Below are 22,053 nucleotides of genomic sequence, written 5' to 3'. Positions count from 1 at the left end.
TGGAGACAGGATGTGGGTCCTCATCTGGGCAGCTCTACTCTTCTCTCTGGCAGAGAGAGCAACATTTCAAAGTAGTGTTCCTTTAATCATTTCAAGTAATGTTAAATATTGAAATCATTAGTAGATGTATAGATGAGGTAGTAGTAATGGTATGGCAATTAAAACCCATTTTAATGTAAACTGATTCTGTATCATCAAAAATGTTACAGACAAGTGAAGTGTTTATTACTCATGACTATTAATTCCCCTCCATCAGGACAGGCAGCTCCAGCAGCTGCAAACAAATACTGCAAACCTTTAGTCCAGAAGAAATAACAGCACAGACTGGCCTATGTGCTGTTATTTCCTGTACTTTCACTCACCCTGATCACGTCAAGTTTAGAACAGCAATATGGTACAAATGCCCTACGAATGGCAAATGTGATAAGGGTAAAGACATACTTTTTGAGGCAGAGGACTGTAGAGCTGTCTGGGAGTTTATCGGGCGCCCTCTAGTGAACATTATTACTACTACCACCACCAAGCTGAAGAATCTGGCTTTTCTGGCTTGGCTACTTTTCCCACCTTCAGCATTCAAGGTGATCCTCAGATATGTCTATTGTCTTTTTACACACAATCATCTTGACATATGTCATTGTTACCTGAGATTAAAGCAACATAGGCTCATTAGAATATGTTTAAAAAAAGAGTGACATGAACCATTTCAGTTATATGTCACTGCTACTGACATTAGTTGACCACAGGTAACGTATTACTTATATATTGAATATAACATTATATTGACATATATCACATAGCATGGGGCTCCATTGGTCCGAAACAGAATGGTCAAGTGTGAAGTAGTTGATGTGTAATTGAGGTCCGATGTCTGTTGCAGAGGTCTCTGCTGGAGGATTCAACAGACACCATGTGGTGTTTGGAGCTGCTTCTGCCCCTGTTGCTGGTCATCAAAGGTAAAACTCTTATGTTTCTCATTCCCTCGTGTCAGTGTGAATAACTACTCAATTACACCACAATAACTCAGACTGTGGAAATGAATTGAAAGACTATATATGTAATACTAGAAAAGCAGTAATCTAGATATGCAATTGCACAGTAAAACTGATTTGGTGGTTTTACTGCATTGACCCAGTTGACTTTTAGAGTGTGTCAAACTTACAGCAAACAACACTAAAACAAACGGGTACAGAGTAGATACAGTGTCCTGGTACACATGGCAGCAGGAAATCAGCCTAATGTGCTGATGTGCTGGCTGGTGTCCATCTTGGCTCAACATTGTCCCTCTCACTTAAAGTGTTGCCAGTGGTGAGAGTGAGGCATATGCTTCCTCCACATAGGGTCTCTGCTCTTACCATCTCACCCAGGGAGAACATCATGATATCATCCTCTGTTCTCTCTCCCTTTGTTCTCTCTGCTCATCTTTTCTCAGTGATTCCTTTTGAAACTGTTCATGTATTGTAGATTGTTCATTGATATACAGTTTCACTCTCAATATTCCCATTTCTAATCTCCCTCCCTATCCCAGTGGAATGTTTGGGTACCAAGGAACGTCTCGGCCAACTCCTGCGTGGTCATCTACTTCACGTTCATGTATCCGGCCACACCGTGGCATCCACGACATCTGGTGCTTTGGCAAGCCTTACTCCCAGCTCTTCCCGTCTGTGGTGTTCAAGACATTGTGCGTTGAAGTTACAAAGGGCGTACCAAGCTCATTGGGGACGTGCACCATTGGGTAACTGCACCCTGCTCATCAGTAATATAGGTACAGAGCACTCAGGGAGGTACTACTTCTGTGCCGACCTGGGCGGTGCCAACATCTACACCTTCCCAGATTTCTCTGAGCTCAAGGTGCTGGGTAAGCCTGCTGAGAGACCCTGAGAGGCTTTTTTTATGGGCTGGATTGCCTTCGCCTTGTATCATATCTGTTTGTGCTGTCTTGCCAACTACTGTGGCCACTGTTTGGATTGACATGGGATAACAATGACAGTAGGAGTTGGCAAGCACAAATAGATATGGGACCAGCCTAGGATTGCCCTAGCTGTGATTATAATTATTTTGATTTTAATGAGAATAGGTAAATGTTGTGAATTGGGGAATTTTAACTCATTCACTTACAGTGGGGCAAAAAAGTATTTAGTCCGCCACCAATTGTGCAAGTACTCCCACTTAAAAAGAGGAGAGAGGCCTGTAATTTTCATCATAGGTACACTTCAACTATGACAGACAAAATTAGAAAACAAAATCCAGAAAATCCCATTGTAGGATTTTGAATGAATTTATTTGCAAATTATGGTGGAAAATAAGTATTTGGTCAATAACATAAGTTTATCTCAATACTTTGTTATATACCCTTTGTTGGCAATGACAGAGGTCAAACGTTTTCTGTAAATCTTCACAAGGTTTTCACACACTGTTGCTGGTATTTTGGCCCATTCCTCCATGCAGATCTCCTCTAGAGCAGTGATGTTTTGGGGCTGTTGCTGGGCAACATGGACTTTCAACTCCCTCCAAAGATTTTCTCTGGGGTTGAGATCTGGAGACTGGCTAGGCCACTCCAGGACCTTGAAATGCTTCTTACGAAGCCACTCCTTGATGGATAGAGGTTTTCACTCAAAATCTCACGATACATGGCCCCATTAATTATTTCCTTTACACGGATCAGTCGTCCTGGTCCCTTTGCAGAAAAACAGCCCCAAAGCATGATGTTTCCACCCCCATGCTTCACAGTAGGTATGGTGTTCTTTGGATGCAACTCAGCATTTTTTGTCCTCCAAACACGACGAGTTGAGTTTTTACCAAAAAGTTATATTTTGGTTTCATCTGACCATATGACATTCTCCCAATCTTCTTCTGGATCATCCAAATGCTCTCTAGCAAACTTCAGACGGGCCTGGACATGTACTGGCTTAAGCAGGGGGACACGTCTGGCACTGCAGGATTTGAGTCCCTGGCGGCGTAGTGTGTTACTGATGGTAGGCTTTGTTACCTTGGTCCCAGCTCTCTGCAGGTCATTCACTAGGTCCCCCCGTGTGGTTCTGGGATTTTTGCTCACAGTGCTTGTGATCATTTTGACCACACGGGGTGAGATAATAATTGCTCCCACAGTTGATTTCCTCAAACCAAGCTACTTACCTATTGTAGATTCAGTCTTCACAGCCTGGTGCAGGTCTACAGTGTTGTTTCAGGTGTCCTTTGACAGCTCTTTGGTCTTGGCCATAGTGGAGTTTGGAGTGTGACTGTTTGAGGTTGTGGACAGGTGTCTTTTATACTGATAACAAGTTCAAACAGGTGCCATTAATACAGTTAACGAGTGGAGGACAGAGGAGCCTCTTAGAGAAGAAATTACAGGTCTGTGAGAGCCAGAAATCTTGCTTGTTTGTAGGTGACCAAATACTTATTTTCCACCATAATTTGCAAATAAATTAATTAAAAATCCTACAATGTGATTTTCTGGATTTTGTTTTCTCATTTTGTCTGTCATAGTTGAAGTGTACCTATAATGAAAATTACAGGCCTCTCTCATCTTTTTAAGTGGGAGAACATGCACAATTGGTGGCTGACTAAATACTTTTTTGCCCCACTGTATGTCCTCTCTGTTCCCCATACCAGCCCACATTGACATCCCTGCGGAGATAGTTGCTGATGACGTTGGCGTGCTACAGCATCCTCCAGACAACTGTCCAGAGAATAGCCCAGAGATCCAATGGATGTACACAGACTACCTGCCTGAACCCCACTATACCTCAGAATACGTGGAAGAGAGCAACACAGCCGTACTGTCAAGCATGCTCATCTTCACCCCCAAAGTTTAACTCCATTCTAGAGGAGAGCACGGTAAGGTTCCTAAACAACCCAGTCCCAATCCCAACTCCATGTCTCAGTGGTAGACAGCATCCCTCACACATCACAGACAGCAAAATTATACCATTATACCATTTTACCCAGTTAACCACATGGTGTTACGGTCCTGAAGTGGATCTGTAGCATGAAATGTCCAGACCTTGCCTGGCAATGTGGATGTGGCCTACATTCAGACCAAAAGTAGACCAATAACTATGGGAAGTCCTTTCGGCCACATAACTCAAGCCAGAGATGGCCCATAAGCAAAGTGCCAACCCTCCCTCAGTTCGCATCTCCAAAATTTGGACCAAATCTGGGCCATATGACACATTGTGGTGCCAGAACAAAGCCACATATGTGTCACCAACAACCAGATCTGGCCCACAGTCGTCTGCTCTCTTCCATGTGCTGTATTGTCTTTGATTTCCACTACTACTGTTGCACGGCTGCCTCGATACTAACAGGATATGCTAAACCACCTCAATCTCCTTACGCCTTTCTCCTCTCTCAATGTCTGTCATGTCATCCCTTTAATATAATAATAATATATGCCATTTAGCAGACGCTTTTATCCAAAGCGACTTACAGTCATGTGTGTCATGGGTGGTCCCGGAATCGAACCCACTACCCTGGCGTTACAAGCGCCATGCTCTACCAACTGAGCTACAGAAGGACCAAGATAAACCATGGAACAGTCATAATTATGAAACTATCTCCAAAGTCAGTTCAAAGTTATATACACCCGTAAGTGACCAAATACTTATCTTGTTATCCCTTTATACTCTGAATGTTCTGAGGTGTCAATGGCATTGGTGGCATTGTGCTGATATAACCTGTGATTCTGAATGGGCTTTCATCTATTTCTGTACTTTCAACAGGGAGAAGACAGGGATTATCAACCTGTGGGCTCTGTGGCAGACTTGGAGAGGCAAGAGCTGAACTACGCCGCCCTGCAGTTTCTGGGGGCGCTCCAGGGATGGGGGCCTCAGGGAGGGGGATTACCGCAGGGAAGAATCGCGATTTATTTGGAATTGATCTCGGGGTAGTTGCTGCCGTCATCCGTATTTATCTTAACTGCATTGTTGGTTAGGGGCTCGTAAGTAAGCATTTCACTGCAAGGTCAACACCTGTTGTATTCGGGGCATGTGACTATTAAAATTGTATCTGATTTGATCTCCCCCTATCCCTGAATCATCTGAAATGACGTCTCCGTTAGTCAACCCCCCGGCCTCCAGGAGGAGCCCCAGTCACATCTCGCCACCCAGGACTGCTGGTAGCTACTTGCAGGGTCAGAACACGGCCCAGTGGACAATGTAAAAAGATCTTTGTATTATCAGCAGCTGTCGGTCTCCAGGCTCTTACTCTATTGTTCATAGTCAAACAATTCCCTCACAACAGGTGCAATGTGTTAGTTACTGTACTGTATCATCTAGATTAAATGTTTCTATTTCCATCTCTACACCATTAATTGTTGGCCCTGCTCTCATGCTTGGGACACAGTAACACATTTTCTGGGGCTCCCCTTCTGCATGTCATCCTATATCACACTCATAGGTAGCCTGGTTAAACCAGATTGAATGCTGCACTCACCACTATTTTCCTGTGTAACGCAGAGCAATCAGTTTGGATACCAGGTTAACTTGTACCTGCTCCTGTTCTAGATCCGTCCATTATAGTTCTTCTCCACTGTGTCCGCTGCCAGTTGAAGTGTCAGGGAAAGGGGTGTGTTTTGTACTTTTAAATATCTCTATTTCTGACCCTGGATCTGGAGGAAATGAGGGATCTCTTCTCTCTTCCTGATCCAGTGGTTGTCAACGCTGACCAGTGTTCAACAAACGTTAGGCCTGATACACATCCAATTGAACCCTGTCATCTTCATCTCACATATTCTGTTCCAACATATAGTTCAATAGTGATGTGTGCTGTGACTCCGTGGCTTTTGATGATGATGAGAAATGACTTTTTCTTTGATTTTATATAAAGAGAGAAAATGGATACTCTAAGAGGTTTGTCAAGACTCGAACACAAGGTTCTGTTTGTGCAAGAAGTGGCCTGATTTTTTGTTTTTATGCATTATAAGCACTGATTGCATTATATTTCGCCCTTGTGGAAATATGCCGGGGTAAACACAGAATGTTCTATTTATGCCGTTGCCCATGATTCAATTACTAGTACTTTTGGACGATTTCTCTGTTTTGCTAAGGGTAAGTGTTAACTTATCCTTAAATGGGAACCAATAGGTTAGAATACATTTTTGGATCAATCTGGCATACATGACTTCACTGTTGTCACGGCTGCCGTCGGATAAAGAAGGAGACCAAGGTGCAGCGTGGTAGGCGTTCATGATTTTTAATAAAACTGAACACCGCAACAAAACGGGCTTCCATGCTAGCCGTGACCCCTTGTAAAATTGCTTCCTCCTTGCTGCCTCCGTCTGCTCCCGTAGGAGACGATCCCTTCCAGCCAGGATCTCCTCCCACATCCAGGATCCTTTCCCATTCAAAATGTCCTCCCATGTCCATTCCTCCTGACCATGGTCTTTCTGTGGTGAGTAGTTCTGTCACGGCTGTCGTCGGATGAAGAAGGAGACCAAGGTGCAGCGTGGTAGGCGTTCATGATTTTTAATCAAACTGAACACCGCAACAAAATAACAAAGTTGAACAAAACAAAACAGTTCTGTCAGGTGCAGACACTAAACAGAAAACAACTACCCACAAAACCCAAATGAAAAAGGACAACTTATATATTATCCCCAATCAGAGATAACGATAGACAGCTGCCTCTGATTGGGAACCACACCAACATAGAAATAAAGAAACTAGAATGCCCACCCTAGTCACACCCTGGCCTAACCAAAATAGAGAATAAAAACCTCTCTATGACCAGGGCGTGACAACTGTAGCACTCGCACAGCAGGCCAAAATGTACCTCGTTGAGACAATGTATGTGTGTGTGTATGTAAACAGAGCTGAAATATCAGCGAACACTGATCACTGTGGCTGTTTCTAGGATCACATTACCTGAGATCGCTTTCCACAAAATATCTTCTTCAATGGTTGTGAAGTGTGAAATCGATGAATAATCGATTACGAATCAACTTACCACTCTCTACTGTGCACCTGCTCTCTGCCTGTTTCACTTAGGTATCTCTGTTCAGTGGAGATCTTCTTCTCTGATACTTGTGAGCACATTTACAGATCACAGATATACAGTATCTAATTACTGTTTGTCATTACAAATTGCGAGAAATTTAAAAATATCTGTAGAGGCCAGAGTTGAGAGTCAGTATCTGTATTTTGTGCCCCCTTCTCACTCCGAAATTTTGTGGTGAGACAACAAACTGTTGCACAGTACAACACTAGGGATAGGCGTCCCGCTAGCGGGACACCAGCCGACAACATTCCATGAAATTGGTGGGTGCGCAATTCAAATAAATAATCATAATTTTAAACATTCATGAACATACAAGTAAGTATCTTATATAATTTAAAATCTTAAATTCTTGTTAATCTAACTGCTTGTCCGATATACAATATGCTTTCTGGCAAAAGCAAACCATGCTATTGTCTGAGGACGGCGCCCCACATCAACATATATTTCAACCAGCACAGGCTTCATAACGTCACAAATAGCGATGAAATAAATAATTTACTTTTGAAGACCTTCCTCTGTTTGCAATCCCAAGAGTCCCAGCTACAACATGAATGGTCGTTTTGTTCGATAAAATCCTTCTTTATATCCCAAAAAGCGCGCCAAAAGATTGATATTGTACCGGTGCTCTCCTAACCAAAACTCCAAATTCTTGCTTGTTTTTCAAAAACAAGCCTGAAACCTTGAATAAAGACTGTTGACATCTAGTGGAAGCCATAGGAATTGCAATCTGGGAGACAGACTTACATTGGAACAGGAATAGGTTTCCATTATAAGAGCCTGGGACCTAAAAAAAATAATTTCAGTTGGAATTGTATCAATTCTGTTATAGTTTCCGACATTATTTTAACAGTTTTAGAAACTTCAACGTGTTTTCTATCCAATGCTATCAATTATATGCATATCCTGGCTTCTGGGCCTGAGTAACAGGCAGTTTACTTTGGGCACAACAGTCAGGCGGAAATTCAGGAAACTAGACCCTATCCCTACAAATTTTAATTTCAGCACTATTAGCCACAGTTGTAGATGATGCTAAAGTCAACATAAAGTAACCTAAAATATTGCATTGACATTCAGGCCCTTGGTATAATTGTTTTTTCAGTCTTTGCACTAATGCATGAGGGCAGTTCAAATTTCAATTAAATAATTGTGCATATGGTTCACATTGGTCAGATCTTGCGTTCCATCTTAACAGCTCCGTTTTTAGTGCATCTCAACGTATTACAAAAACAACCAAAAGCAAACCAAACGTCATTGGTAGAGCATACATAACTGGTGGATCTCATGGTGGATCTTTACTAATAGTCACTAATATCTGACTGAATAGATATCTTTGGACCTGTACACACTCAGGTTGTACAACTGATGTACAACACATTTGACACCATGGCTGTGATAGCTGATATTTTTGTGATACAATAAAGCGTTTAAACAACCAATGTGCAGGCTTCCACAATGCTTATATTTGTGCATACCAAACCTTGTTTTATCACATTAGTTGTGCCAAATGCATCAGTTGAGTACGTTTTACTTAGTTGTTTACCCACTTAGTTTTACCCTCAATTTCAATTCAATTCCAATCCATTTGACTATAACTTACAATGGCTAAAATAACTCTACAAGGCTTTTAGTTTAGGGACCAACTTTGTGAATGTGTGTAGTATGGTGCATGCTGATGATGGACTTTCAAATCAAATCAAATTGTATTTGTCACACGTGCTTAGCAGATGTTTTTGTGGGTGTAGCGAAATATCTAACAAATTCACGACAAACACCTAATACACACAAATCTAAGTAAAGGAATGGAATTGGGAATATATAAATACATGGATGAGCAATGTCAGAACGGCATAGACAGGTAGTAGATAGTATAGAATAAAGTATATACATATGAGATGAGAAATGCAAGATATGTAAACATTATTCAAGTGGCATCATTAAAGTGACTTGTGTTCCAAGTGGCATGTAAGTATTTAGGAGAAGTAAAACCCCAACTAACAAATGTAGCAAGGCCTTTGCACTTTAGCACAGTCTCAAAGTGTGAAAAGGAACTAAAATAGGGCCAAAGAGTGTTGTAAGCTTTGGTCGAACTCTGTGAAGACACACTAACCGGTCTGGTTAAACACAATAAAAATGTAATGGGAAACTGAGTTGAAGACGGCATCATGGCTTTTACAGTGATATTGTTTTTAGAGAAATGCACAATTATGTTGATGTATGACTAGATGCACTTCCATTACAACTACACAAATTGAAACTGAAATTCATCTGACAGTTTACACATTACTGACACTTTATCAGGCATTGTTGCAACAAATTCCTTCCATTCCAGGCTGTGATCAGTTGCATTATTATCATGTCTTCTTGCTATTAAGTCAACATAATGTAACGGTGAAAGAGGAATCAGCTCTCTTCATAAGTTGGTCTTATATGTGTGTATACGTGAAAGATTGTGGTATAAGACCATCACAAAAATATATTGAATACAACCCAGTAGCCTCTAACATTGATAATAAAGGTAGTACCGAGTCAGTAGCGCACATACATACATATATACACATCTTAATTAAATATATTTTCCTTTATTTTTTTCCCACAAACCCTACCACCCCTCCCCAAACTGGATTAAACTAATGAACAACATCACTTAGGCTTCCACTTCCAGTTTATACATACTATATACATTTCAAGGACACAATCTATTTTACAATATTAATATTTTGTTTGTCTTTAGTCCTGGCCTTCCTCTATTTCTGATGTCCATCCAGTTTGATTTCTATTGGCCAAATGTTCTGAACCTATATATATACATGTTACAGACACAGTATATTTTACATTTGTTATCTTGTTTTTATTAGGCCCACTCTTCAGCTCCATTCAACCCCTCCCATCCATCTCTTAACACCATCCATATTGGATTTCTATTTGCCATATATTTTTTCAACTGTCCTGTGATGCTTCACAAAAGTTCTGAACCTTTCTATTCTCATAGTTTCTACAGATTGTAAATGAAAGATAAACATTTTTGCTAGTAGTATTATTGATCACCCGGTAGTGCTATCTGCAGCATTAGCTCCAAGTAAATGTTGCAATTCTTCAGACATTCCTTGACCTGTGACCAAAAACCAGCTACATATGGACAGTACCAAAAACAAATATCTAATGACTGTGCCTCCTCTCAGCAAAATCTGCAGAGCTGGTAAGGTTTTATCCCCCATATATATATATATATAAAACATTCTATTGGTTGCAAGAATTTTGCAAAATAATTTCAATTGAAAAATTCAGTTTTGAATCCGGTGTCGTTTTGCTTGTCAATTCATAAACCATGTGCCATGGAATCGGTACATCGGAAATCTCTTCCCAACTATTTTGTAATCTATATGGCACAGCTGTCAATTCTTTGGTCGTTAAATGAAACTCGTATATATTTTTATTTATCACAATTTTCTTTATCCAATTTTAGTCTTTAATTGAAGGGCTGACAGACAAGTTCCTTACTATTAGCCTCTTCAACTTGCCTCTTTCATTTTTGCGGTAATGCTGCAATTAGTTGGTTGTCATTTTGGGTAGAGCAGATATTTCCATATATTTGTGTTAACTGCATGTGTGACATAACAAAGATGATACTTTTTACATTTTTTTATTGAAAGATAAAGGCATATATTAGCATATTTGAGTTTAACTACAATATTTGATGTATTATTTCTTCAGTCTTTTCTGGTGGATTAAACTGAAATTGCAACCAACTTTCTATGTCTTGTTCTTAAAAATTACGACATTTTGGAGAAGATTTTGTTTTCAAATAACCGAAAGTGAGTGGTTGTGAATAAATGGAAAAAGGCCGTTCTTGAACATGGGGTGAGACATTCTTACTAATTTGCTAGAGAACCAGTTCGGATTTAAGTATAGCCTTTGTATGACTGATGCCTTTAGTGAGAGGTCTAATGCTTTAATATTTAATCATTTCTGCCCCCCCGAATTCATATTCATTATATAAATAGTCTCTTTTAATTTTGTCTGGCTTGCTATTCCAATTAAAAGGGAATATGTTTTGCAGGTCACTAGGTGTAGGCCAAACCATAAGCATATAGGTCAACTGTGATATGACTAAAGAGTTAATCAGGGTGATTTTTCCACAAATAGACAGGTATTTTCCTTTCCATGGTAGCAAGATCACATCTATTTTCGCTAACTTTCTATAAAAATGTATTGGAGTGAGATCATTTCTTTCTTTCGTGATATGTATACCGAGTATGTCCACATCCCCGTCAGACCATTTTATTGGTCAACTACACAGTAATGTAAAAGTTGCATTTTTTTGTGACCCAATACGAAATATAGCACATTTATCATATTTTGGTGTTGAGTGAGTACATCAGATCAAAGGCAGTAGGGATGATAAATGTGTGAATTGGACCATTTTCCTGTCCTGCTAAGAAGCATTCAAAATGTAACAAGTACTTTTGGGTGTCAGGGAAAATGTGTGGATTAAAAAGTATATCATTTTCTTTAGGAATGTAGTGAAGGAAAAGTAAAAGCTGTCAAAAATAGAAATAGTGAAGTACAGATACCGCTCCAAAAATACTTAAGTAGTACGTTCAAGTATGTTTACTTCAGTACTTTAAATCACTGCATGTTACAAACAGCCAATCTTAGAAATCTTATAGAAAGTTTCTTATAGTGAAATAAAACTGCATCTGAATATAAAAGGCAAGGGGATTGTAGTGTTAACCAAGGTTTGGTGATGGTTGTGGATTGATGGGGTTATAAGGGTTGGTTAATGGGTTTGTGTTGATTATGGTCCATACAGTACAAGTATGGCTGGACGATATAGTACAGAGGAACTTCATGGATTGCAGCACCAGGTTAGAGGGAGGAGTAACAGACTGGGGACATGAAGTGACAGTTCACACCCATCAGAGACTCACACAGGGCTCACAGTCAATAGGAAGGGAGAGAACTCAGAGAGAGGTAATGTGCTGATTCAGTATTTTTTTTCTGCATGGATCAAAAGACAAGCTATTGAACCATTATATTGTTTTGTTTTGTTACATTGAATGACTGTTAACTGGATTATGACTAAGTAATATAATGGTAATATTCTATTATTCATTTAGGGCATTTCAACATATAGCTTCAAAAGGCTTTATATAGCCTAGCTATAAAGATTTCTGAATGCAGTTAAAGATATTTATGAGCAGTTATTAGTGCCATTATATTGTATTATAAGGAGTCACTCATAAGGAGTTATAAATGGGCTTGTAATGCATTATGAAGAAGGCATTCATATGAACCTTGAACATAAATGTTTCTATGACATCCTCTCTAGGCATTACAGAAAAATACATCTTAGTTGAATAAACGTGCTAAGAAGGTTGTTATGAATGCCACTGTAGCACTCATAAAGGTGTAATGAAATATTCATATCCGATGTGTATTGCTATATGTTGTTATCATCACAACACCATTTCATATTGTATTTCACACTTGTCTCCTGCTCCATACCAGTAGACACAGACAGAGATCGTGACCATTAGACAAAGAGGAGAAAGAGGAGAGAGACCCCAGTGTTGTGGTTGATTCATCGAGGCAGTAGAGGCAGGATGTGGGTCCTCATCTGGGCAGCTCTACTTCTCTCTCTGACAGAGAGAACCACATGCCCAAGTAAGGTCCCTTTTATCACTACTCTAGCGTTAATATAATAATCAGCTGTAGGAGAGCATGCATGCATGTGTTGACTTTGAATGGGAGTTTTCCCAGTAATGACATCTTGTACTGTTATGAGAGGAGCAGGGTTGGGGAGGAGCAGGGTTGGGGAGGAGCAGGGTTGGGGAGGAGCAGCGGTGGGGAGGAGCAGCGGTGGGGAGGAGCAGCGGTGGGGAGGAGCAGCGGTGGGGAGGGCAGGGTGGGGAGGAGCAGGGTTGGGGAGGAGCAGGGTTGGGGAGGAGCAGCGGTGGGGAGGAGCAGGGGTGGGGAGGAGCAGGGGTGGGGAGGAGCAGCGGTGGGGAGGAGCAGGGTTGGGGAGGGCAGCGGTGGGGAGGAGCAGGGTGGGGAGGAGCAGCGGTGGGGAGGAGCAGGGTTGGGGAGGAGCAGGGTGGGGAGGAGCAGCGGTGGGGAGGAGCAGGGTGGGGAGGAGCAGCGGTGGGGAGGAGCAGGGTTGGGGAGGAGCAGGGTGGGGAGGAGCAGCGGTGGGGAGGAGCAGGGTTGGGGAGGGCAGGGTTGGGGAGGAGCAGGGTGGGGAGGAGCAGCGGTGGGGAGGAGCAGCGGTGGGGAGGAGCAGCGGTGGGGAGGAGCAGGGTTGGGGAGGAGCAGCGGTGGGGAGGAGCAGCGGTGGGGAGGAGCAGCGGTGGGGAGGAGCAGCGGTGGGGAGGAGCAGGGTTGGGGAGGAGCAGCGGTGGGGAGGAGCAGCGGTGGGAAGGAGCAGGGTTGGGGAGGAGCAGGGTGGGGAGGAGCAGCGGTGGGGAGGAGCAGGGTGGGGAGGAGCAGCGGTGGGGAGGAGCAGGGTTGGGGAGGAGCAGGGTGGGGAGGAGCAGCGGTGGGGAGGAGCAGGGTTGGGGAGGAGCAGGGTTGGGGAGTAACGGATTATATGTAATCCGTTACATGGAAGGGATGGAAGTGAATTTTACCAGCAAGATTATTGTAATCAGATTACAGATACTTTTGAAAAACAAGATGATTGAATTCAGAAAGGATGTTTGCCCAAAAAATGGTTCACACTGCTCTGTTTTCTCAATGACATTCAAATCAGCATTGAGAAAAGGCGCGAGTCTGACTACAAGTTAGAGACCACTATGATGACACACCAAATGTGTTTGATGAATCGCAGGAAAAGAGCAGGAATAAGCTTTTGTAGGTTACAGTCCAAGCTATGTCTTCCAATGGTGCGGACTGCTGTCGGCATCCAAAGATGATCCAACATGAATAAACTATTGGAGGTAAGGCTGACAGCAGTGGTGTAGACTACGGCGATACAGATATGACTTATTATTGATATCTACATAGCGTATTGACGTGAATCACACTGCTCCTCTCTCATTCAGCTATTTGCGCCATACGGATTCTGGTTGTTGTGGACAGCTTTTCACAAATCTAAATGTGTATTGGAAACATATAACGGTTGAATTCAGGAAGTTTAAGCTGTTTTTGAAACCAGTGGACAGCCAGTGAAAAATGCGCTCTTGCAAAAGCTGAATAGTGAGGATCCAAGCCTATGGAATAAAAGTGGGCTTTTATTGCTCAATCTAATTCATGCTGATTTTTAAAAAATGGACACATGCTCAAACTTCCACACTTTTGATAGACTTAAAAGGGAAATCTGTAGTTGCTACATCCATTTTCTTTCAGATATATGTTGAGCTGGAACTTGGCAAGTGGTGAACTGTATACAATGAGCTACAGTAATAGTCTGTCACTGTAACTGGTAATAATAGCAATGAAGTACCTTTCACTGTGATTTTCACTTTCTTGGGGTATGTATATGCACTTAGCAGTCTGAATTGATACTCTCCAGTGTCATTCTCTCTGATGTCGTTGATGATCACACTACAGTTCTTCTTTGTCAAATCGGTCTCCAGTAGAGACACTCTGTGTTTATAACCCTCCTGAGCTTCAGAGGGAGTTTCAGGGTGGATAATTATATTTTCATCCTGATCACATTTGCCATTTTTAGGACATTTTAACCATATTGCTGCAGTAGTTTTGAAGTTCTCTGCATGATTGAAGGTGCATGAAATTACAGCACATAGTCCCTTCTCTCCTGTTATCTTTGCTGGACTGAAGGCGATGGTTCAGGGTGATGCTGTTGGTGGTGGTGGTAGTTGTGGCTGCCCTAAAGGTGGGACATGAATAAAGTCAGGAGTAATACAGAAAGCACTTCAATACTACTTCACTTGTTTGTAACATTTTTCATGATGTAGCATCTATTGAGATATTTGCCATACCACTACTGCTACCACATCTACTAATGATTATGTGTCACTGCTGTTTTGTAGACAGATGTAAAACTCACTTCTGTGTTTGTATTTCCTGTCTCCAGCTCTAACCCAGAAGCCCTCAGTGTTGACTCCTCCTCTGACAGAGGGAGAACCAGCGACTCTGACCTGCACCGCCCCAGGAATCGTCTCTGGATCTCCTCCTAACATCACATGGACATGGAGAGGGACAGGCGACAACATCACTGAGCTTCGAGACAACACCACCATACAGAGGAGAGAGGACCTGACCAACGTGACAACAACCCACTTCTCAACTTTGACCTTTACCCCCTCAGCTGGGCACCACAACATGATGGTTACGTGTCAAGTAACCTTCCAGAAAACATATACATTTAAAGAGACAGTAACTTTGAATGTGTCATGTGAGTACCATCTATCCTACATTTGACATGAAATACCTTATTCCAGAGAATCTTTGAAACCTAGGATTAACCTTCATAATAAACAAATGATACAATATGTAGTCTACACCCAGTTATGTCATGGCTTTGACTTTTCCCCTTTTAAATCATGATCCATTGTTATTAGTCCCTCAACCAATATAGTTTGAATTTAGAGTATGTGTAAAAGAAAATATGTGTAAAATTAGAGACTCTTTGCACTCAAAGATGTGAAAGACCCCCAAATAACTGGACATAAAATGGTGAAGGAGGATGGTACCCTGGATCTGACCTGCAGTGTTGACAGTGAAACGCCATCTGACATCACTTGGAGTAAGAATGGGACAAGTCCCCCACTTCAGAATTACATTGAAAATGCCACTCTCACCATCTCCAATGTGACAAGAGAACATGCTGGGGAGTATGTGTGTACAGTTCATCACCGCAACAGGACAATGACAGCTTCCACTGTTGTCAATGTGATGTGTAAGTACAAACTAATTTCATATTTTATGATATGGAAATATGTTGCCATGTTTATAGGATCAATCTATCACTAATATCTCTCTTTTCACTGTCTTTCTCCAGACCTTCCTGTGATTCTTCCTGGCTCTGGGTGTGTGGACCAGGCAGAGGTCATGACCTGTGTGTGTGTCAGTCAGGGGGTTCCCTTACCCCTCATAGAGTGGCCACTGCTGGAGCTCAACACAGAGAACACAACGTCAGCGTTGGGTTCCTCAGTGAACAGCACCATCAGCCTGCTTGTTGGAAACTACAACAACATCACTGTGGAGTGTGTCAGCAGCAATGTGGTGGGTGTAGTGAGAGAGAAGTTGCAGATCACCCAAAATAAGAGCCAAGAAAAGCAAGAAGGTAATTATATTAGTCAAGGTACTTGGATAGAGAGCCACAGCTTCCCAATCCCACCCAATGTTTGCAATATTGAGAATGTTCTGTACATTTAGGCTGAGAGTAGGAAAATTGCCATTTTTTTCTTCCAGAGGATATGAAGTAATGTGAGCCATTTCCCATACAGAGTTGTTGTTCTCTTTTTAGATAAGGAATGGGAAGACATTATAGCTATGCTGTCAGACCTAAAACTGATTGCTGCATTTGTGATTGGTGCAGCCTGCTCAGCCACCATCTGTTGTATCATCCTGTGTTTGACAGGGAAATGTAAAAGGTACATGCATTCTGTTACTGAAGTACAGTTAGTGTTCTATGAGTGTTGGTGATTGTCTTTAGAAATTCACATTTCCTATCAAGACTATCAGATATATTGTCAAAAGTTGCAATGCCTTGCACCTTATTGTAATGGACTTGCATGCGAACCCCTCCAAAATATAGTTATTGAGAAATATAATTTGTCATATTTTCAATAGGCAAAAAAAGAGGATCCCAAAGGATTCCAAAACCCCTTTCCTAAACCTGGAGATGGTGGCATGTGAAGACCAACAGGTGCAGCACCAGTTTCTTTCTTTATTCAGCTTTACCAACACTTAGTTAGCATTGACATGCCAATAGTAGTATCGAAGTGATTTCTGTAGTTGATAATACAGCATAAACAGGTCTGAGACCACCAAGCTAACAAAATACTCCTAACACAATGCTTTCTGTAGTTGATAGTACAGCATAAACAGGTCTGGGACCACCAAGCTAACAAAAGACTCCTAACACAGTGCTTTCTGTAGTTGATAGTACAGCATAAACAGGTCTGGGACCACCAAGCTAACAAAAGACTCCTCACACAGTGCTTTCTGTAGTTGATAATACAGCATAAACAGGTCTGGGACCACCAAGCTAACAAAAGACTCCTATCACAATGCTTTCTGTAGTTGATAGTACAGCATAAACAGGTCTGGGACCACCAAGCTAACAAAATACTCCTATCACAATGCTTTCTGTAGTTGATAATACAGCATAAACAGGTCTGGGACCACCAAGCTAACAAAAGACTCCTAACACAGTGCTTTCTGTAGTTGATAGTACAGCATAAACAGGTCTGGGACCACCAAGCTAACAAAAGACTCCTCACACAGTGCTTTCTGTAGTCGATAGTACAGCATAAACAGGTCTGGGACCACCAAGCTAACAAAAGACTCCTCACACAGTGCTTTCTGTAGTTGATAATACAGCATAAACAGGTCTGGGACCACCAAGCTAACAAAATACTCCTATCACAATGCTTTCTGTAGTTGATAATACAGCATAAACAGGTCTGGGACCACCAAGCTAACAAAAGACTCCTCACACAGTGCTTTCTGTAGTTGATAATACAGCATAAACAGGTCTGGGACCACCAAGCTAACAAAAGACTCCTCACACAGTGCTTTCGGTAGTTGATAATACAGCATAAACAGGTCTGGGACCACCAAGCTAACAAAATACTCCTATCACAACTTTCTGTAATGTACTCCACAGACGGATGCAGGACAGACTGTGGGGGGTGAACAGAACCCTCTGCAGTTGAAGCTGAGAGGAGGAGCAGAAAACGGAGGGACCCAGACCAGTGGAGCTGCAGGAAAATTTGACACAAGGGAAGAACCAAATGAAGTGGACTACGCCAGTATCAACTACTCCCTGCTGAAGAAGAAGACTCCTGAGGAGGCCGAGAAGAAGACCACCACCGCAGAGTCAGAGTACGCCAAAATTAAACGAGAGAAGAACGAAGGGGATGAAGATGGAGGAGAGGAGAGTGGAATGATGATGATGATGATGATGGGGAAGGATGAGGAGAACGAGAATGGTAAGCCAGCAGCAGAGACAGATGAGCATACATCGCTTTACTCCAACGTCAAGGCTATTATGGGTGGTGGAGAGTGACGCAGATATTTTCACTAGAAACATGGGGGATAGCATGCAGTATTATATAGCCATGTGTTCCTTTATCATTTTCTGAATCCAGATTGAATGTTTTATGTTGATACTGGGACTTTTGCTCAACTGAAACTACTGTAGTTTTGGTGTTGTTTCCTCATGTGCCAAATCAAGTTTGAATGTTTTATGATAATACAGAGACGTTGTTTAATAACTGAAACTACTGTAGTTAATAGTTTTGGTAAATGATTTATTTTACAGCCCTGTGTCAGATGGTACTGTATGTATCTGGTGGTTGTAACATTTTCAATAGGAATATTTTCTAGTTGTACATAGAAGCAAGTTTTGGTCAAGTTTTTATAAAGTTTTTCAAGGAAGAGTCATTTTACTTTTTGTAACGATTCTGTTATGTCACCATAAGGAAGGACTGACAATGATGTGGTTTGGAAAAGTTGAGAGGTCAAACCATTTCTTGTTTTTCTCCTCTTTCATTCCATTTTTTTTATGGGTGGGGATGTTATGTAGTATGTGTGGTGTTGGGCTAGCCAGAGAGCTCAAATGAAATGGTTAAAAAGTACTTAAAAGTTGTGTACTATAGATGGGTTGGCTGTTTGGCAACCAAACAGACGAGTGCACAACTATGGGGTAAAACAGACGGGTTGGTTTCGATTGTTGACAACATATGAACTATATTTAATCTCCAATGTTTTTTGAAAATATAAATACATTTGCACAATGAGCACTTGTCTCTCAAATACATTTTTACAGTTGTTGGTTAGCTAGCTAGCAAATGCTTGCCATATTAGCATAAAGGACCTAAAAAAAACCACAAAACTAGCTGAAACGAGCCACCTACTATTCCCCAGATGGCAGCTTTGTGTCATTGCTGCTAGATATCTGGCCATCCAGAATCACCACAACATGCGGTCTTCTGCCCCATTGAAGCGTATCGTTTTCATGACATTGTCAGTGAACCCGTATATGAGAATATTTTTGTGCATTATTGCAGTATTGTTTTATATTGAGGCACTACCTCACTTAATGGCTTTGTGTATTTTAAGTTGTTTGTTCTCAGAAATCTGATAAAAGAATGTATTTTTTCAATGTATTTTTTTAGCTATTTCCAACCTACCATCTCCGCAAAATTCGTTCAACAGTAATTATAGGCTACCAATGGTATAAATCAGGGATGGGCACCATTGATGGGGGTGGAGGCCACAATACATCTGAACTGATCACGGAGGGCTTACGGGTCTGCATACCCACAGCCATACCCACACATGTTGTCAGAGCCGGCCCTATCCTTTTGGGGGCCCTAAGCAAAATGTGGTTTCCCCCACTTTGCCAACACAACATTTTAGGCCTCCCCTCTTGACAGCGGAGAGAAAAAAACATGCATGTTTTAGATTTAATTTCCTGCAATTCTACAGATGTTTGCCATGGGGCATAGAGAACATGTTGACGTTTTTGAGCAAGTTTGCTGCAATTCTATCCATTTTGCCATAGGGTGAAGATAAATGTTTGCGGTTTTTAATATGATATCTGAGTGCGAGTGATCAATGGGTCCCCATCAACCATTATTACAACATGTTTATACTAACTTACCAATCAACAACAACAACATAAATTGCTGACGTGGGCTAATTGAGTGACTGCCAGTGACTGACATAACAAGAGAAAAACTGCTGATGTTTTCTGCAAGCTGGCCCCTTAAACTGTTCTCAGCTAAATGGATGCGCTGTACCTACTGTACCGTGGCAATCTTAGCATGTAAATCTTGGTGAGGCAAAAAATAATAAAGTGGGATGCATGCCTTCAAAGCCACCACACCACACAACACAACACTAAACAATACGTTAATTGCACTATAACGGTGACAAACGGCCCCCACAAACTGTTAGGGCCTACATAAAGCTGTCTAAACAGCAGTCCCAACAGCAGAGTCCCAACACCTTATCACTGCTAAACATGCTTTAAATGGAGCCTTGTCTGGCAGCGAAACAATTCATTCAGCCTCAGTTACTACCTTAAAAAAACATAGCTGATATGGCTGACTTGCTTAAACAAATGTGGTTTCTACTGACAATTGAGATGTACAAACTATGGCATAAGGGGACGACAAGCGGATAAGAGGCCATTCGAAATTTTGATCAAGACATTAATGAGCGAGCGACGACAGATGTAGTCAATATAACTATTTGTTCAGCACTTTTGAAATGTACAGTGACAAAATTCAGAACATGGGCCGTTCTTACAGTGTTCTTCCTGTACACCAAGTCAGAATCATAGGATAAATAAATGGGGCATATGATAAGACAATGAAAGCTCTAACAATATTCAATGATTACATTTCTCTAAAACAGGATATAGGTGAAATTAAGAGGTGGAAATAGACCAAATTATTAGGGTGAGGCACATTGAACGCTGTTTGGGTCTTTGCGTGCCAAAAAATATACACGTCATATAACACTATTTGAAATGTTAAATAAGCTTTTAATTTGACACGTCAAATAACACAATTCTATTGTAGAAGGTTGTGTGTTCTGAATTTTCACGTGCAAGCCAAGCGCCACTTATTAGTATCAGTAGCACTATCAAAGCTGTACAAAAAAAAGTTTTCAAACAAGCACACATCAGCCACGAACAATGTGTTTACAATACAGCGTTGGTGAAAATAGACCAAATTATTAGGGTGAGGCACATGGGCTACAGTGGCGGTTCTAGACCATTTCAACAAGGGGGCCAAGCTGGGGCCATTGGTACTGTTAGAGGGGCCAGTTACATTAGACGTTATTGTTGTCACCGTTTTCTTCACTGCGTTGCAGGTATTAGCAGGCAAAAGACCATGTTCATAATCATCATCGTTGCCAATACACTCGCCATGTTTGGAGAACACCATCCCAACCGTGAAGCATGGAGGTGGAAACATGGGGATGGGGATGCTTTTGGGGATGCTTTTCTGCAAAGGGGACAGGACGACTGCACCGTATTGAGGGGAGGATGGATGGGGCCATGTATCGCGAGATCTTGGCCAACAACCTCCTTCCCTCAGTAAGAGCATTGAAAATGGGTCGTGGCTGGGTCTTCCAGCATGACAACGACCCGAAACACACAGCCAGGGCAACTAAGGAGTGGCTCCGTAAGAAGCATCTCAAGGTCCTGGAGTGGCGTAGCCAGTCTCCAGACCTGAACCCAATAGAACATCTTTGGAGGGAGCTGAAAGTCCGTATTGCCCAGCGACAGCCCCGAAACCTGAAGGATCTGGAGAAGGTCTGTATGGAGGAGTGGGCCAAAATCCCTACTGCAGTGTGTGCAAACCTGGTCAAGAACTACAGGAAACGTATGATCTCTGTAATTGCAAACAAAGGTTTCTGTACCAAATATTAAGTTCTGCTTTTCTGATGTATCAAATACTTATGTCATGCAATAAAATGCAAATCAATCACTTAAAAATCATACAATGTGATTTTCTGGATTTTTGTTTTAGATTCCGTCTCTCACAGTTGAAGTGTACCTATGATCAAAATTACAGACCTCTACATGCTTTATAAGTAGGAAAACCTGCAAAATCGCCAGTGTATCAAATACTTGTTCTCCCCACTGTAAATAAATATATTTTGGTGGCTTGCCTTTGTATGTAATTTTGGCATTAATACGTGTCACATATCAGTTTACGAACAATCTAAAAGATATACATATATATATCATTCAGTTAATAAAGCTGCATACACACATGGTCTCTTTTTTGTTTTCTTGAGAAAGGCAGCTCCAAAATGCAGGTGTTCCGCCTAGCTCAGTGCTTTCTGCGGTGGTAGTGCGAACCAGCAGAAAATAGGAGCATTGCGCCGTGATTGGCTCAGTGTTTTGTC

The 22,053-nt window shown here is 41.6% G+C and overlaps 1 protein-coding gene, 1 long non-coding RNA gene and 1 pseudogene across 2 annotated transcripts in view; 2 read left to right on the top strand and 1 right to left on the bottom strand.

The window, feature by feature from the left end:
* LOC118364038 (sialic acid-binding Ig-like lectin 11) overlaps positions 1-18,563 on the top strand; it is a 36,295-nt gene extending 17,732 nt beyond the window's left edge. Inside the window, exons 2-8 of the mRNA XM_052489457.1 lie at positions 12,502-12,657; positions 15,029-15,349; positions 15,596-15,853; positions 15,956-16,240; positions 16,424-16,550; positions 16,750-16,825; positions 17,789-18,563. Coding sequence (XP_052345417.1) covers positions 12,597-12,657; positions 15,029-15,349; positions 15,596-15,853; positions 15,956-16,240; positions 16,424-16,550; positions 16,750-16,825; positions 17,789-18,190 — 1,530 coding nt within the window. The 5' untranslated portion in view covers positions 12,502-12,596 and the 3' untranslated portion in view covers positions 18,191-18,563. The remainder of the gene's footprint in view (positions 1-12,501; positions 12,658-15,028; positions 15,350-15,595; positions 15,854-15,955; positions 16,241-16,423; positions 16,551-16,749; positions 16,826-17,788) is intronic.
* LOC118364039 (myelin-associated glycoprotein-like) lies at positions 827-3,812 on the top strand (annotated as a pseudogene).
* On the bottom strand, positions 14,207-15,134 carry LOC127914285 (uncharacterized). The gene is made up of 2 exons (XR_008087882.1): positions 15,002-15,134; positions 14,207-14,821 (listed from the first exon to the last, which is right to left on the bottom strand). It is a non-coding gene; the product is annotated as an uncharacterized LOC127914285 (long non-coding RNA).
* Positions 18,564-22,053: the final 3,490 nt, after the last annotated feature.

The sequence above is a fragment of the Oncorhynchus keta genome, chromosome 31 (genome assembly GCF_023373465.1).
Source record: "Oncorhynchus keta strain PuntledgeMale-10-30-2019 chromosome 31, Oket_V2, whole genome shotgun sequence".
Taxonomy (NCBI): domain Eukaryota; kingdom Metazoa; phylum Chordata; class Actinopteri; order Salmoniformes; family Salmonidae; genus Oncorhynchus; species Oncorhynchus keta.
The sequence above is the reverse complement of the archived record's forward strand: the minus strand, read 5'-3'. Positions and strand labels throughout refer to the sequence as shown.